The 19235-nt window shown below is 36.4% G+C and overlaps 1 protein-coding gene across 1 annotated transcript in view; it reads left to right on the top strand.

Moving 5' to 3' along the window:
- Positions 1-19235, top strand: part of LOC137021626 (inactive N-acetylated-alpha-linked acidic dipeptidase-like protein 2) — a 243516-nt gene that overhangs the window by 75003 nt on the left and 149278 nt on the right. The window contains exons 4-5 of the mRNA XM_067388346.1: positions 8404-8542; positions 13429-13434. Of these exons, the coding sequence (XP_067244447.1) occupies positions 8404-8542; positions 13429-13434 (145 nt within the window). The remainder of the gene's footprint in view (positions 1-8403; positions 8543-13428; positions 13435-19235) is intronic.

Below are 19235 nucleotides of genomic sequence, written 5' to 3'. Positions count from 1 at the left end.
CCCTCAATCGTTTTCAGGGATTTAGCAGGGGTTTTCAAAGTCTGTGTTGTAAAAGTGACTTCACTTGTTTTTCAAATCTTGTTCATTTGTTGATGATGCAAGTACCGTGTTTCTTTTCTGCCTTCTCGTCCTTATATGGAGTTGAATGCGCAAACTGCACTTTTTGAACACACGATTGAATAAATATTTGAATTCTGCCCTGTATATAATATATGTTGTGGAATTCAGCTAAATGAATAATTGTAAATGATGAATGATTTGAACTCAATGTACTCAATGGCACAAATCTGCTTTCCATCTTCAAGGACACAAGAATAAAAGCATTTAGAATCTGAATACAGAGAAGAACATTTTGACATTACATCTACAATTTGCTGTTGACATCTTTACATAAGTGTAGCAATGCAAAATAGTAAGTGTCCATGACTTCTTGTGCATTCATTTAAATGGATCATCAGTGATATTCTCGTACAGTATCTCATATCAAAATGAAACCACATAATTCATAATTCACAAAGATGCACTGATACATTTCTTTTGCAAAACATGCAAGAGTGTAACTTTTTATTTTGTTAAAACCTTTTAATAATTTAGTCTGCAGAATACAAAAGAAAACTATCAAAACTGCATGTGTACTTACAGTTTTTGCATGAGGGTGAGTAACTGATGATTCACTTGATTCATTTTTGGGTGAAATATTCCTTTAATTATTATTATTTGCGTTATTTTTCATTAAAACTCATTGAATGTCGACAGAACGTGCCTTTTGTACATGTACGTTCATCGGTTTCAATTGTTATGACTGTATGATGAAGGTAACTGTGACCTTTGGGACCACTAGACTCGATTTGAATTCTAGCCCTGTACCAGGCACTCTTAGCTGTCATTTGTTTGGGAAGAGTTATTGATTTTCTTTAAAGCGAGTGCTTACTCTCAGTCTGCGAGGATCAAGCTTTTTGACTGCTCCTCCTCAGATAATTAGCCTAGAGAATGATGGCACTTTTGATCCGAGACCTTAATCTACCATCTCTGTCGCAACGCACACTCCTGTGCTGACGCAGCTCTCTCTCTCACAGTCCAAATGTAGATAATAATGCAAATTTAACTCACAGCATTCGGCTCAGTTTTGGCAGAAACACTTTTATAAAGATTTAAAAGGTTTATAGGGTACTTTTTTTTTGTCTCCCTTCACAGTAAAACAAGAATTATGACTCATGATGTCATGCTTTGCAGCATGCAACATTCATAACAAACAGCATAATATGACAATATCTCAAGTAGCTTCAAAAACCCTTTCAATTTTAAATCCTGATCTCAGAATTGTACTTAAAATCCTTAGAATGTTGTCTCAAAATCACATATAGCATCAAAACAGGCTGTTTAATGAAAAAAAATAAATAAATAATACTAATTGCGTAGTGTATGTGTGCAGTGCAGGTTTTGAATGTGTCCAAGTGAGATGCTGCCGTTAACGTAATGTGATCAACAAGGATATATGTAGCAGAGAACAGCCTTTTTCAAGCCTTTTCAACGTCACTGTCTTGGTTCTGATGGTGTCGTTCTATTTGCTTCTCTGTTTTCCCTACTTTCCCCAGCAGATTTCCCCAGGGTGCACGAAAGTTCCTGTCCTTCCCTGAAGGTGCTGAAATGGAAATATTTTAGGAGTATATACATTTACTGTATTTTTGTAAATATCTCCCCAGAGTAAATCAACAGATATGAACTGATTTTTTTTTCTCGTATAACTCTGTCACCCTCAAAATTAGCTTTTGAAACAAGGCTATAGAAAGTACAGGTACATATATAGGACAAAAAGTCTCAATTAGGGCAGCAGAAACAGTTTGCACTAAATGCAAATAAAAATAAAATAATGTAAATAGAGTAAAGAAAAAAAAATGTGTATATATATATATATATATATATATATATATATATATATAATTGTGGAAATGTATATGGATATTTTTATGTTTTTTAAGATTCTTAAAATTCTTATTTTAAGTAAAAATAAATCAAGAAATTCTTCTTCGATAAAACAGTAAAGAAGATTTTTAGCTGAAACTGTGGTCATTGTTGATTCGTAACATGCAAGTCAATGGCTATCGTCATTTTGATTGTCAAAAAATATATATAGGCAAAACAAAATTAATACCTGTGGCTCCTGATGATACATTGAGGTCTTATGAATTGAAATGATCGGTCTGTTCAAGCTTCCTCTTGCATAATGATGTATTTTTGTGGTAGCAAACTCTTGTGAGCTGACTCTGTTTGTTTAAAACAGAGAGGGAGGACGCGTGTGTTTTATTGTTCATCAAAATTGTACTGACTTGTGCTTATACTGGATGCAGCAACCTATATATGCATGATGTCAGTCGGGAAGATTGACTTTTTTACAGATTATTAACTAGGGATGCACCGATACCATTTTTTAAGGACCGAGGACGAGTACCGATATTTAACTCACCGATACTGATGCCTATACATTTATTAATTTCTCTCTCTCTGTCTCTCTCTCTTTTTTTTTTTTTTTTTTGGTGATGTTGCAGTTTTCCAAGTAATTTCCAATAATTTTATGTGCTTGTCACAAACTAAAAAAAAAATAATAATAATAAAAAAAATTCTCCAATAACCTTCAAATGGCATAATTACTAGTATATATAATTGTTGTTATATAAAAAGAAATTTACAAACAAATTACAAACAATACAACAAATGCTATAGAGATACAAATTAAATAAACTTGTTTTTCAGATACAGTAGGTTTATTGTGTAAATGTATCCATTTATTTAACATATTTTGTTGTTTTATTAACATTAATGACAAATAGAGGCTATGGTCCCTTTAAGACCGAATCCATGGATACTGACACATGTCCTGTTTTCACCCAAATGTTTACATCCATTTAAGCCATAACTGACTGTATTTACATGAGATACTCCACACAATGGACATTTTGATAACTATGTGTGCATTTGACCATTCAGGCGCAAGGAGAACTGATTGCGCGCAAGAAAGAGAGAGAGCACTTCTGGTCTGTGTCATTCAGCGCGATTCCGCCTATCCCGCCTTCACTAATCAATAATACATTTTGATTGAAAGCATGCAGTTCGCAGTGTGTGTGTTGTCATCATTAATTTTTAAGTATTTCCACACTGTTTCTGCTGCTGCCGTCGATGTCTCTGTGCACGGAACATTCTGTCAGTTACGTCACGTGAAGTATTGGTCTTTGGTATCGGGGGTATTTTTACAAGTACGAGTACAAGTACATGAGCTTGGTATCGACCGATACTGATACTAGTACTCTTAAAGTTTGAGCTCCTGCATGTACATCATCATGTGACAGGAAGCTCATACTCAGGACTGTTTGCTGAGACTGTGGATTATAGGCGATAATGTTGAAAATAATGTAGTTTTTTTACACAGATTGAACTTTTTGCTTATTAAAATTTTGCTTAATGTATCATCAGGAGCCACCGGTAATAACTTTTTGCCTGTAATATTTATTTATTTAATTTATTTATTTTTGACTCTCAAAGTGACATTAGGCATTGACTTGCATTATATGAATCACCAAGGACCATGGCTTCAGCCAAAAATCTTCTTTACCGTTCAACTTAAAAAAAAAAAAAAAAAAAAAAAAAAAGTCACATATGTCTTGGATGGCCTGGAGTGTGAGTAAATTAACAGAAAAGTTTCATTTTTGGGTGAACTATCTCTTTAAATATAGTTCCTTAACATTTATTAGCACAATCTCATACTCACGATTTTAGTTTCTCTAAGAATCTGTTTGGGTTGTACTAGTGATCAGTTGTCATTACATTTTGGGAAAAGCAATAATGCAACAAATTAACATGAATGGATTTAATTTCAGTTAATTTATTAATGGCAATCCTACAAAAAGTAATTAAAAAATTAGTAGCAGGAAGATTATTGGCTAATTTCCTCTTATCCTCTTTGAGACATGTGTATTGGAGACTGTAAGTAAATGTCAAGTGCTGTGTTTAGTTGTGCTCCTTTGTATTCCCGTGAAGGACAAGTTGTTGGCTCTTGTTGGCATTTAGCAAAAGGCATGATCCTTGCAGCAACATCATCTGATGCTCCCAAGCAACCGAAATACATACAAGTGTTGATTGCTATCTGTGAACAACTCCCGTATTGAAAAGAAAAGAATTTCCAAGCCTATTACAAGAGTGTTTATCTTTATCGTGCATAGGGACCGGGTTCTGGCTGACTTTTCATATGGATGTCAGGTGCTAGGGAGTTTCATTTGCACAACACCCAGTGGTGCATCTGCCTTCGCACCAAATGTGTAAGTCTGTTTGACACACAATCTAACCGCTGACACGGCTGGCACGATCAGCATAAATGATGTGTCGCTGTGCATATGGTATACGCCGCCATTAGCAGTCACAGTGAGATTGTCAACTATATGTTCAGGGCAAACAGGGACCTTTGAATAGTGACTCAGATGATATAAATGTCTTCTGCCATGTAAGGTGGCAACATCCTCATTCTTTACGAAGTAAAGGCAAGATCCTCATTCTTTACTGAAGTAGTATGCAGTTCAAATTTAGTCAAGCTGGAAATTATTTGCACTACATTGCGATCATTGATTTTTATGTAGGCGTTTCTTCAACTATGGGCACTTTTGGCCCTGTGGACTTTTAGAAAATAAACTCTTTTCACTCTCCCTATTTTATTTCATTTGTCTACTAATAGTGGATATGCAGGCATCATAGGAAACTTCTGCCTTTTTTTTTATTTATTTTTTTTTAAACATGATGAACATATCTACCTTAATGTCATTTCAACCCATCTTACAGTTTATTTCAACTGCTTACACACAAAATTTCTCACACAATTTCTGAAACTTTACACCAGAACCACACACCAAATCTGCAAAACCATGCACTAATTCTCAGCTTTCAACTCAGTTTTCATTGTTTGCAATGCAAGACAATGCTTTTGAGAGTGTTTGTGATATTTGGAATGCAGTGCTTCATTTTCAAAGAGATGTGAGGCATTTTGTGTGTGCAGTTATTGGATTTGTGTGTAAAATTTTGAAAAAAAAAAAAAAAAAAGGTAAAGATTTAAAAATGTGTGTAAGCAGTTGAAAAAAAACTAAATTATGTATCATGTTTAATGGCATTATGTAATAAGTGACAGTTTTAAAACCTTTATCTATTAAAAACAGCTTTTTTTTTTTTTGCATAATTTGGCAATATTCAGCGTCAACGCTTGACAGTGGGTGTGTCTGAAGCTTGTGTTGACGCGATCGTTATATAGATTATAGTGACCGTCAGCTTGGTTTGTTTCCGGCCTTAAAAGCTTTCCTTCTACCAGGAAAAAAAAAATAGTCCCTGACCGTGAACAGCAACAGAAGTTAATTATTACACCATTAGATGGCAGCAAAGACTGTCTTTATGAGTGTGTCAGTCAGTAGTGAAGATGTTTACATTGAAAAGACTGAATTGTTGTGAACACGGAACAAGACGCAACTGACAAATGCTTTGACTAGCGCTGTCAGTCCAGGAAAACCCCTTAACTGTTAAAAGGACAAGATAATACATCGGACATTTAAACTGATTTTTTATTATGAACATAGGACTGACCTGAAGGAAAATGCTAAATCTGAATGCAGGTAATAAACTCGCTCACTCAATCTTTTTCTCACAAAACTCTTCTACATAATACAGTAAGCTTCAATGAACAATATCAATTGACCCGTCGCAAAGACCTGCCTCCCTTAGTTACTGTTGCTTTGCCTGACAAGCCGTGGTGCTGTCACGCCACATGCCACAGTGAAAAATACATCGCGGAGCAAAGATGACACTGACAACACATCGACAGACAAGACAGAACAGGTTACTTATGATATTAAACAAAGTCCTAGCTTTCAAATTGTGTAATCTAACAATAAAAACTGTTTTGTGGCTCTTTAATGTGTCTTGACAAATTGTTGTAGCGCCTCAGCTCAAGCAGCTCGTGAACGATCATCTCTTCTTACTAGTTAATTTATAGCATCAAATAAAAATGAATGAACATGAGAAGGAATGTTGTTTCAAACGTGGAAAGACGTAAGTACACACAATTTTTCAAGTTCAAGGCCACTGAGGTTAATCTTCTAACTCCTGACTGCTTTGTTGGACAAAATGGCAGATTCGACGTTATGATTGGTTAGATCGTCTGTCAGTCAAAGACCCTGCGAAGGGTCACACAGCACCCCATATTGACAGAAAAACACAGAATTGTTGACATTTTTACAGATTTATTAAAAAAGAAAAACTGAAATATCACATGGTCCTAAGTATTTAGACCCTTTGCTGTGACACTCATATATTTAACTCAGGTGCTGTCCATTTCTTCTGATCAACCTTGAGATGGTTCTACACCTTCATTTGAGTCCAGCTGTGTTTGATTATACTGATTGGACTTGATTAGGAAAGCCACACACCTGTCTATATAAGACCTTACAGCTCACAGTGCAAGTCAGAGCAAATGAGAATCATGAGGTCAAAGGAACTGCCTAAAGATCTCAGAGACAGAATTGTGGCAAGGCACAGATCTGGCCAAGGTTACAAAAAAAATTCTGCTGCACTTAAGGTTCCTAAGAGCACAGTGGCCTCCAAAATCCTTAAATGGAAGACGTTAGGGATAACCAGAACCCTTCCTAAACTGAGCTATCGGGGGAGAAGAGCCTTGGTGAGAGAGGTAAAGAAGAACCCAAAGATCACTGTGCCTGAGCTCCAGAGATGCAGTCGGGAGATGGGAGAAAGTTGTAGAAAGTCAACCATCACTGCAACCAACCAGTCGGGGCTTTATGGCAGAGTGTCCCGACGGAAGCCTCTCCTCAGTGCAAGACACATGAAAGCCCGCATTGGAGTTTGCTAAAAAACACCTGAAGGACTCCAAGATGGTGAGAAATAAGATTCTCTGGTCTGATGAGACCAAGATAGAACTTTTTGGCCTTAATTCTAAGTGGTATGTGTGGAGAAAACCAGGCACTGCTCATCACCTGTCCAATACAGTCCCAACAGTGAAGCACTGTGGTGGCAGCATCATGCTGTGGGGGTGTTTTTCAGCTGCAGGGACAGACAAAAGTAAACAAGACAATGGCCCTAAGCACACAGCTAAAATAACAAAGGAGTGGCTTTACAACTACTCCATGACTGTTCTTGAATGGCCCAGCTAGAGCCCTGACTTAAACCCAATTGAGCATCTCTGGAGAGAATGGCTGTCCACCAACGTTTACCATCCAACCTGGCAGAACTGTAGATGATCTGCAAGGCAGAATGGCAGAGGATCCCCAAATCCAGGTGTGAAAAACTTGTTGCATCTTTCCCAAAAAGACTCATGGCTGTATTAGATCAAAAGGGTGCTTCTGCTAAATACTGAGCAAAGGGTCTGAATACCTAGGACCATGTGATATTTCAGTTTTTCTTTTTTAATCAATCTGCAAAAATGTCAACAATTTTGTGTTTTTCTGCCAATACAGTGTGCTGTGTGTACATTAATGAGGGAAAAAAATGAACTTAAATGATTTTAGCAAATGGCTGTAATATAACAAAGAGTGACAAATTAAAGGGGGTCTGAATTCTTCCCGTACCCACTGTATAAATATGCCATGTTATATTGTGGTTTTTGCAGCTTTATTAAAGAAATTTGTATTCCTCCATTCGTGACTAGTTGAGTTGATGTGATAGATACTGTGGTTTGGCTAATTTGGCAGAGCAGTTGGAAGCTCTAGTGAGAAGAGCTGCCCAGCACTCCCAGCTGTTACACCAAACACCAAACACACTCAAATCAAATACTCACACAGACTGAGATGGCACAGGGAGAATCATTAATTACTCTGGCTGTTATGATATTGTCCACCCACACCAGGGGCCAGAGCGAACTAGTAACCTCAAGAGACTTTGACTCACTGACTCTCACAAACTATTTGGAATGCACTTTTTTCTTTTTTCTTTCTTTTTTCTGAGAGAAGCACAGTGCCAAATGTTATATTCATGACCTGTGGGGTCCAAAGGTCTGCAACCACTAGTGAAAATGATTCTATCATATATATATATATATATATATATATATATATATATATATATATATATATATATATATATATATATATATATGCAGCAGAAAATTCTGTTTTACCATCTCAGGAATAAATTATATTTTAAAATATATTAAAATTGTAATTTTTCTATTAAAATAGAAAACACGGTTACACTTTATTTTACAGTGCCGTAGTTACATTGTAATTACTCAAATAAGTACAATAAATAAATGCAGCTTTGGTTGAACATAAGAGACTTCTTCCAATAACATTAATAGATCTTACTGCCCCCAAACTTTCAAACAGTTGTTGACCTTGCATTTAGAGTTTGCTCATCTCTCCACAGCTCTCTCTGCTGGCAGAGGTGGGGTTTGGTGGCTCTCTTCTCTATGTGGATCCCTGTGATGCCCCATTTGGGAATAAGACTTTTGGAGTGACCCTGAACCCAGGTGGGAACCTGTTTTCTCAAGAAAACCCTGGAAGTGGTAAGTATCTTCAACAGTGTATCTTATACTGTGACACTCTAACCTTCTTAAGATTTTAACACTTTAGACTCTCATCATAAAACAACTTTATATAGATCATCCATAAAGTAATCAGGGGTTGCAATGAATGAATGCAACATGTCCTCCAACCAATACGCCCATATAGGTCGTTTGTCACTTCCCTGAAATGCGACCCATAGGAGCGTTAACTAAAGTTGCACCCCTATTGACAACAGGACACTTTCATTTTAATTCATGAAATACGCCCCATAGGAGTGTTTATGAAAGTTACGCCCCTATCGGCAACAGGACACTTCATTTTAATGCATTGTACCCTTGCTGTATTTTGCGTAGCTCAATTGGTAGAGCATTGCAATCATGTGATCATGCGATTGTGGGTTCGATCCCAGGGAACGTATTGTATATGCACTATAAATCACTGAGGGAGGTTTAGGGTTGGGGTAGGTGTAGGTGTAGGTGACGACAGACGTAACACAACATTGTTATTATTTTTACGCCAGCTAGAGGGCGCATGACTTTAAAACGTAAATATAGGCCATAATAAGGTGCTTGAAAAAATGACCTATAGGGTCATTTTTTGGAGGAGGACAGTCTCAATGAATGGCATAGGGCAGTTAGACAAGTGGAGAGAAATAGATTGTTATATTGCATCATTTTGCTTGACTGTGCAGTCATTAACTCATTTCCAGAGTGGTTATGGAGAAACTCATAAATCAATAAAAGAGTATCCTTTTTCCTTTTCAAATTAGAGTCTTGCTTCAATGGTAAAAAATAATAATAGAATCTCATATCTTTAGTACTCAGGTGGTCCAGATTTACTTTCAAGGCAAATACTTTTAATTATGCTGATAATTTTCACAACAAGAAAGAAATCACATAAGGCTACAGTGAGTAAGCGAAAGATAATTACTGTTTTTGAACATCTATGATGCCTGTACTTGGACGACCTCCATGCTAATTAAAAATGTTCCATTTCAGACTTTTCAGAATTTTTTTTTTTTTTTTTAAATGATGAAAAAAAATGACATAACTAGTTTTTTTTATTATTTTTTTTATGAAATTTAGAATAACTTAAAGTATACATATAGTATATATACAGTGCACATTTGCACAAGTCTAAAAGCAACAGTGTGTGCTGTCCATGGTGCTCAAAGTCATCTACGTGCATGCAGCTGTGGTGCTCTCCATGGTGCTGAAATCAAATGTCTTACAGTTTAAAGAAGTTATATGTTTTGCTGTATTTAAAATTCACTGTAGAGTGTAGCATCAAGCAAATCTAAAACGTATAGTGTGTGCTGTCCATGGTGCTGAAAGTAAACTGTGTATGTGCAGCTGTCCATGGTGCTGAAACCGAAACTACTATATTTAAGAGTACTGCCCATGACAGAAGACCTCAGTGCAGCACTGGCTGACCCTGGCTCTCTGCAGCGCAGGATCACTGGGACGTGTCATTACTGGAGTGATAGCGTGGGCTTACAGCAGGCCGCGGAGTCAGGGCACGACGGGGCCTGCAAACAGATGTCTTAGCAGATGTTTCTTGCCTGTTCTCTCTTCAGCAAAGCCCTTTGTCAGAGCACTCTGCAGGAAACGAGAACCTGGTGAAGTTGCTGTGATGGTTCAGCATAGCATAAATTATTCAGCTGGACTATTGTCCTTGCAATTGTTTTGTTTGGCAATGAGATAATATATTCAATGTGTCCTGGTGAACCAATACACAGAACAGCAGAGGTCAGACTCTTGTTATTTTTTTATGCTGCCTTTATGATCTATAATGTAAGTTCACATTTTGCTTAGTACTTTTGGCACTATTGTGTCTGTTTGTGTGCTTATTATATGATATGCTGCAGATTTTAGTGCAGCATAATTAGTGGCTGTAGGTGTAATCCATGACTTTGTAACATTTAATCAAAAACAAAGATTTCATCATAAAGAGGTTTGATAGATGTTGATAAAATTTCCTGAAATATTGCTTTCTTGGTTTTTCTAAAATGAATTAATTATGAATAATAATTATTCAAACCCCCTACTGGTGAACTTGTATCGATCAGACCTAGTTGATGAAAAGTGTTTTGGTTGTAACAGCTTGATTTTTGGTTGATCTTTGCTTTGTTTAGGCTTAATTATCTGCTGTACTGTAATAGCTGTGTTATTTGCATTTTAATTTGAAATATCTTTGTTGTACTGGCACTCTACTGAGACAGAAGAAGTTAAATTAAAGCGAAGGCCTTTGATAAGATTCTTACTTAGTCCCCTGTTAGATAAAATTATTGTAGCTCCACTGAGATAAACATTTTCTATGGAAAGAATCAGCTACAGTACATCTGCAAAAATGACATTTTAAGTGATAGAAACTTAATTGATTGTTCCTTTTCAAGTGGAACTCAATGCTGCGTCATGGTTTGATGCTAAGGGAACACATTGCATAAGCTGGTGCCTGAAGCACGCCACCTTCTATACATGCCAATCTGTGATTGACCGAACATATGGACGTCGTGACATAGTGTGATGCATCACCGAAACCATACATAGACGTCCGAATTGCATGTCGTCAGCTTCTTTGTCTTCAGAATCCGTATGTTTGTTGAGCATGTGTCTGTGAAAAACAAAAAAATTGTAAAACTACGTGAATGACATTAGTGACAGTGGGTAGACTGTATAATGACAGGAATCAGAATATCAGAATGTGCCTCAGCTATATTGCAAGGACGATTCACACCATCTCTGTGTTGTTTGTTTGGGAGCGTAGTGGAGCACATTCTGTCAGTTCTTGAGGGGGCTGGCTGTATTCATGTGAGTGCATCAATAATAAGCTCCTCTCCCGTCTGGCTCTCTTCTCGAGGAATGAGAGTCAGATATCTGCGTCCTGTGACAATATGTTCAGGAGCGAGCTGTGAATGAAATGTCCCAACGTGTACAGTACATGCACTATCAGGAGTTTCAAATTAAGTTCTGCTCCTTTCCCTTCTTGAGGGAAGAAAGTCATACGGAACAAAAGTATCTTGTGGCTCGGATCTCGCGTTTGCCAAGGCATCCCGTAGATTACGGGTCTGCATCAGCAACAAAATAATTCCGGGGGAAACTTTTAGCAGACGGTAGTTTCCATTTCTCTATCTTTCTTCCGACTATGTACAAATGGATAAAGTGTGTTTGCAAGCGATAATCTCAAGATTCTTTTAAATGTACATTTGACTGTAATCTATATTAATATGCTATATTCAGCCTATATCATCCAGACCATTACATACTCATCTGGTTGTCTTATTGGCTGCATTTAACTATGTGAAATTAAACGATGAAACAGTCATCTAGCTCTGAGAAGTTTAGATGTCTCTTATTATCCAGCCTGGAACTCAACCTGGCCTCCAGACAGTTTTACTTGTCTGTTTGTTTTTGTAAGAACTCATCACTGGACTGCTATTTTCCTCCTGGTAGGCAGGTGGCGCCTCTCACCAAGATCCTGCTGAACAGTACCACTCATTATGCCTGATGTGTGACACCTGTGTTTTCCCCTATTTAAGTGGGTTTGTGCCATTCTTTATTGTTCAGTCTTGAGCCTATGTTACCATTTATAATAAGCTCCTCTCCCTCAAAGGGCCACATGGACCTTTAGTGTAGCTGGGGTCAAACCAATTAAAAGCCGTTCTTGAAACTCATTCACTGAATCAACAGGGCAGTTGACTGAGTTCAGGTGGCGCTGCTCGCACTATGATATGTGTCAGAGAGTTGCCATTTTAGGGAATACAGCTTCCTAGTGGAAGGGGCTCTAGGACTCAGAATTGTCTAAATAACCTTGGTTGAGAGCCTAGAGTCTATAAGTTGGTTCCCCTCAGGGGCCAGACCTAAAGTACCTAGATAGGATCTAGATTGGGGTGGTATAATCCCTTGCACTTGAGACAGAATATCTCCTTGAAACGGAATCTCCATTGGAATGCTATCTTGGAGATATATAAGGTCCAAGAACCATACTTGGGCTGGCCAGAACAGAGCCACTAGGAGAAGGTAGACTCGGTCCTGGCAAACCATAGCTAGAACCCCTGGAAGCAGAGCTATCGGAGGAAAAGCATACAGATGCAGCCTCGGCCACATCTGTGCCATGGTATCCATCCCCAGAGGAGCTGGAGGTGTGAGGGTGAACCAGAGGGGACAGTGGGTCTTCTCCTTGGAAGCGAACAAGTCCACTTCCGTTTGGCCGTATCTCTGCCATGTGGACTCCACTACTTGTGGATGGAGTCACTATTTCCCGGGCCTTAGCCCCTGCCTTGACAGGATATCTGCCCCCATGTTTGCATGCCCTGTGAATGTAAAGAGCCTCTCAGAGACAGAAATTTGTTTTCTGCACAGAGCAGGATCTGCTGTGCCTGCCTAAAAAGGGGGTGTGAAAACAGTTTGCCCTGGTGATTGATGTAACATACTACTGTAGTGCTGTCCGTGCGGAATGTAATGGAAGTGTTTCAGCTCTAGAAACACTGTTCTCATCTCAAGACAACTTAAAAGACAAACATCTCAAGACAAACCACGTAAGCCACGGGGTGGTTGGCCATCGAGAACCGCATCCCAGCCAGAGAGGAAGATGTTCGCTATGATAGACTGGCAACAGCAAGTGCCCCTAGAGCCAGGCCTCTGTTGAGGAACACTGCCTATGCAGCCCATGGTGCGTGACCCTTACAACTCTGGCAGAAAGATACAGAGGGCGGAAACCTCTTGAGCCAGAACTGGAAAGGTCTTGTGTGCTTCAGGCCCAGTGGAATAAGGCTAGCTGAAGATGCCATTAGACCTAACAGTCTCTGAATTACAGAACCGAGAGATTCTGGCCTAGCCTGATGTTTCTTTCACCATAGTTAGAAAGGAACTGATACATTCATGAGACAGATGTGCCTGCATTGTAGTCAAATACCACACTACACCTAGAAAAGTGGACCTCTTTTGGGATCAACCTGAGTTCCAAACACTTTGTGTGAGCAAGCACAACATTTCGATGCTGTGCTACTTGTTCCTTCGAATTGGCTACTATCAACCTGTCATCGATATAAATGAATGATTTATATATACAGATGGCCTGGAGTCACAGAGAAGCAAGAGAGAATCATGCACTTGTTAAATGTGCATGAGAACAGAGCTAGGCCAAAAGGAATTACTCAATATTGGCATGCTTTGCCCCCGATAGCGAACTTGAGAAAGTTCCTGTTTTCTGGCAAACTTTTAATGTGAAATATGCATCTTTCCGATATATAGTCACAAATCAATCCTCAAATTGAACTGTTGCACTATTAGTTTGACGGTTAGCATCTTGAACCTGCACGTCTGAAGAGTATGGCTCAGACTCCATAGACCAAAACTCCCCGTCTAAATTTTAAATTCTCTATAGCCCCTTCAGTTTAATTCTCTATAGAAATTCTCTATATAGAATCATATTATATTTGCAAGCACATACTGTTTTTTAGTTCAGTCCTTTTTTTTTTTTTTTATAATTGAAACAAACAATATTATTCTTGTTTGCAGAATTAAAGATTAAAATATAAGATTGAAAAATGATTGTACAACTGGCCAGTAGGTGGCGATATGCAATAAAATTGTAAATTGGCATTAAACAAAAGAAGAAGAAAGAAGTATGGCATGCTTCTTCTTAGCGTCTGTTTCTACAGTGACTTCTGGATTTGGCCTAACAAGGGACAGGTGAGGGAAATTAATCGTTATGGGGACAAACAAGGGTAAATATGGAAACAAAGGAGGGAGTAGTGTTGCTTTCGTTAACAAAAATTATGACTAAATATCGTCGTCAACTGACCTTTTATCACGTGATGAAAACGAGACGAGACGCAACATAAATGCTGGTCATATGATGATGACTATAATTAAATGTATAACGCAATATTATTGACAAATAAAAACGAGACTTAATGTGGTTTACAAAATAAAAACTATAGCTAAAATGTCTATTCATTTTCGTTAACCAAAACGAGATGAGACGAAAGGTTGTTATTTGTCTCGTTTAGTCGCATTATCATCATTATTTTGCAGTATTTCTGTTTCCTGTGTCTCACTTCAGGGGCTGCATCAGGTTGCACTGCGCAGACACAGGCGACGTCACTTCCTCTGACACAGAGAAAGAGACCGATATGTAGAGAAATATGTAGATTTCACGTGCATGAAAAATACAGATCATAGAAAATGCACATCATTATTTAAAGCAGATTCTTACAATTAAAATGAATCCAAAATCAACATAATATATTGCGTTGATCACAAGTTATTACTCATGGAATGATGTAACATACTTGGTTAAAAGCATGTCTCTCATCTTTCCGGGATGCGTGTATCCAGTGTTCCTGGACCCATCCATGTTCATCTTAAAACTTAGAAACTCAGCTATTTAATGCATCTAATCATTTTAAAAAACTCTGGTGCATCTAAATCAGAGTTTACCGCCCGTGGGCGCCATCTAGCTGTGAAAAAATGAATAACAATTTATCGCCACAAAATTTGAAAAAGATGCAGCTCATATATATATATATATATATATATATATATATATATATATATATATATATATATATATATATATATATATATATATATATATATATATATATATATATATATATATATATATATATGTGTGTGTGTGTGTGTGTGTTTTCAGCATGAAAATGTCCAAATGTAATACAATTTATATTTTCTAGAACATTAGAAACTGTTCTGTCAAATGATACCTACCTATTGACTCTCCTTTCTACAGTTTTGGAATTATGAGTCTTTACTTTCGTGTTTGTCGCTCAGAAAAAAAAAAAAAAAGCCTTCAGGTCTTAAAAGGTTAAGGGAAATCTCAAGGCATTATAAGGTATTTTCTATAAGGTAACAATATAGTAAGATAACTTTGTTTGAAATGGGTTTGGCTTAAAGAACATTTTGGTTTTGTCTATACCACTAGGTACTTATACTGTATTGACTGGGATAAATAGAATTGCATTACTAAAAAGTGACTAAAATACAATTTTCATTGACTAAAATTAGACTACATGTCATCAGTTTTCGTTGACTAAAACTGGATGAAAATAGTTATGGATAATTCTGACGAAAATAAGACTAAAATGCTCAGACTTTTAGTCGACTGAAACTTGACTAGACTAAAAAGACAGCTTGACACAAAGATTAGACTAAAACTAAAATTAAAACAGGCCGCCAAAAACAACACTATGAGGGAGCTTAGGAAACAAAGGCAAACAGAAACTGAACACAGGTAGTGAAACAGCAGAACAATTGGAACGGAGAATACACTTCAGCATAAGAGTCCTTCAACACAAAACAATGAAAATAAGACTGTAAACAAAATGTTGCCTCAGCAACTAACTGTTAAAGTTGAAGTACTAAAATTATTACAACTAAAACTGAAAAAGCTAAATAGAATAAAAAACAAAATTGCTAAGCATAATTTTTTAATAAAGTACAAAACACAAATATTTTGTGCTTATCAACATTATGCCAATGTTGTCAAATGAGCTTTACTTGTTATTGTGAACTAACAGAAATAAAATATAAATATTAGATGAAATGTTGCCTCAGCAACTAACTGAAATAAAATTGAAATAATACAATTACTAAAACTAAAATAAAAATAAAGCTAGATAGAATTGAAAAAAGTAATTCATAAAATTTATGTTTTTTTGGGGGGGGTTAAGAAAACAGGACGAAACAAAAAATATTTTGTCAATCAACATTATTCCACAAATGCTGTCAAATGAGCTTTACTTGTACTTACTTTTACTCCCGGCTTTTTTAAATTTCATTTTAATTAATTAATTTATTTATTAATTTATTTATTATTTGCCATTATTTTGCAGTCAAGACAAGAACCCTCTCATAAGATCCTCCATGCTATTGCCTACTCATTGCACCTGGCTCGATGAATTGTTGTGACGGCATTGGTCACAACATAAACAAAATTGTGTGCACCTGTCTTTAGATATCAAGATTCATTCCAGGATCTTGTTTACTTATGACTTGTGTACAAAACAAATAACGTGATGCCTTTAAGGCTCTCGTGGAAACATCTGCCTCAAATAGTAAAAGAGGAGGTCAACCGCATTGATTGTATCAGAGCAAATGCTTTATGTACCTAAATTGTGGCCTCTGGAGAACAAGTGTTGTGCAGTTTTATTGAGCCATGACTCTATCTTATTTATTTTGTTTATTTTGGATAAATTCTCCCATCCTCCTGGTTAAGAAATGAGTCAATAAGGTACTGGAGGACATAAAGGGAGCACTGACATCTAAAAGCATTGCTTTCTTTATTAGCCTTATGCACTGCTGGCTCGTTGCATTTTTTTTTTTTTTTTTTTTGATTACATAATTTTGTTAACCTTTAAAGCGGGCACATATCTGAGGGAGAGGTATGTGAAATATGTGGGCAACTTCAAATAATTTTTACATGTTAATTTCAAGTTGCTGACAGGTGGTTTTATTCACATGGAACGAATTGTGTCCTCTGGGTTATTTAGAAACCTTGTTGAAGTGAAAAGAAGCCTGAATAGAGATGTAGTCATTTGCATATTTATTTAAATACGCCACTGCTATGGGACCCATGTATGAGTCTTTTATGAACAAATGCTTACCACTGCTGTCAAGAAGAGAAGCGTCCTCTGCGCAATGTCTCTCAAAACCATCACAATGTGTCCCATCTCTCCCCTTGGTCTGGCTTGTCCTGTGGGTATCTCTGTTTTTACGCCCACTTTTCCTGCTGCTTCTATTTATGCAGGAGTCACACCTACCGTCAAAAAAAAAAAAAAAAAAACCATCAATAGATGTAAACAATGAACAATGTCCTACAAGGATAGCAGCTGATTTGTTTGAAGAAAAACTGACAAGGTTACTTTGGAAAGACAGCAGGACTCACTGAAATGCAGGTGTTACAGATTTCAGTGTTTGTTTGTTGGTTTGTTTTTTCGCTTGATCTTTAGCTTGTTCAGTAATTTATTGTCTGTTCATTCATATTACCAGTAATTTTGTGCTTTGGCAATTAGTTTTTCTCAATCTATTTGACACATTTCTCCAAACTCGGATCACTGTTCTCAAAACAGTTAACACCGTGATCTGAACACTTTGTAATTGTCCCAGATTGCACGTTTTCATTCATTTCACTCAAATTGCAAATCATGTGAATCATTTTCTCAAAACATTCACAAAGTTCTCAAATGTTTTCATAATAGTTGATACATCCAACCAAAACTTTAATAAATCAGGAAAAAAATTGTCTTTACACAATTCACAAACATTTATGTACCATTTGTCCAAACACAATAAACAAAACTCTGGGATTTGTCATATAATAAAATGCAAATGTTTTTAAAATAATGTTTTTAATTGACCCTTCGCTGGGAGTTTGATTGACAAGCGATCTAACCAATCAGAATGCCGAATCCGCCATTTTGTCCGACAAAGCAGTCAGGAGTTAGAAGATTAACCTCGGTGGACTTAAACTTGAAAAATGTGGTCTTTCCGCATTTGAAACAACATTCCTTCTCATGTTCATTCATGTTTATTTGATGCTATAAACTAGTCGGAAGAGATGATCGGTTTATGAGCCTCTTTAGCTGAGGCGCTACAGCAATCTGTCACGACCATGGTCGCGACACAATAAAGAGTCACAAACAAGTTTTATTGTTTGAATTTCTTAAAAAAATAAATAAATAAATAAATTGGGAATTGTGTTGTTGAATTTCACACAACACAAGAAATTCAGTTTTCCTATCTGTTTATACATTTATCATAATTGCATAATGTAACAGGGAAGTAATAAAAGGGAACCATACATAGAGGGAGAACAGAATATGCGAATGGTGATTTTTTTTTTATAAGAAATTCAAAATAAAATACTTTGGCATCATTTTATGTTTGAATATAATTTTTTTTTATATAAATATCAGTATATATTTGGTTGTACTGTCTGTCAAAAAAGTAAAAAATGAATTTACACACTTTGAAATGTTATGTAACAACTGACAATTGTTTAAACATATTGTTCACGACTCAGAAATATGAATTTCATCTGTTTTGAAATTAATTTTTTTTAAATGCCCTTTTTTTGAAGCTTTATTTGTCAATGACCCATACAACAAAAACTGTTGGAAAAACATTGCACATTGTATTCTTGTAAGTGTATTTGTACATCAGCAGCTGAAAATGTTCTAAAAATAATAGACAATACGCCTGTAGTTTTGATGTTAGTATTTACTTTTAATAAATGCATTACTAGAAAAAAATGCAGTGTTTTATTTTACAGTAAAGTTGAACTGTTTGGCTCAGGTAAGAGTGTGTTTAGATCACTGTGTTAACTGTTTTGAGAACAGTTACAGTACTTTGGAGTAGGGCTGTCAAACGATTAATCGCGATTAATCGCATACAAAATAAAAGTTTGAGTTTGCCTAATATATGTGGGTGTATTGTGTGTAATTATTATGTGTATATATATAAATACAAACACATTCATGTATATATTTGAGAAATATTTATATGTATATATTTATATTTTTATATAATTTATATTATATATAAATAAAAATATTTTGTACACAAATAAAATATTTCTCTTAAATATATACATTAATTTGTGTGTATTTATATATGCATAATGATTACACACAGTACACCCACATATATTATGCAAACTCAAACTTTT

This window comes from Chanodichthys erythropterus, chromosome 6 (genome assembly GCF_024489055.1).
Source record: "Chanodichthys erythropterus isolate Z2021 chromosome 6, ASM2448905v1, whole genome shotgun sequence".
Taxonomy (NCBI): Eukaryota; Metazoa; Chordata; class Actinopteri; order Cypriniformes; family Xenocyprididae; genus Chanodichthys; species Chanodichthys erythropterus.
The sequence above is the reverse complement of the archived record's forward strand: the minus strand, read 5'-3'. Positions and strand labels throughout refer to the sequence as shown.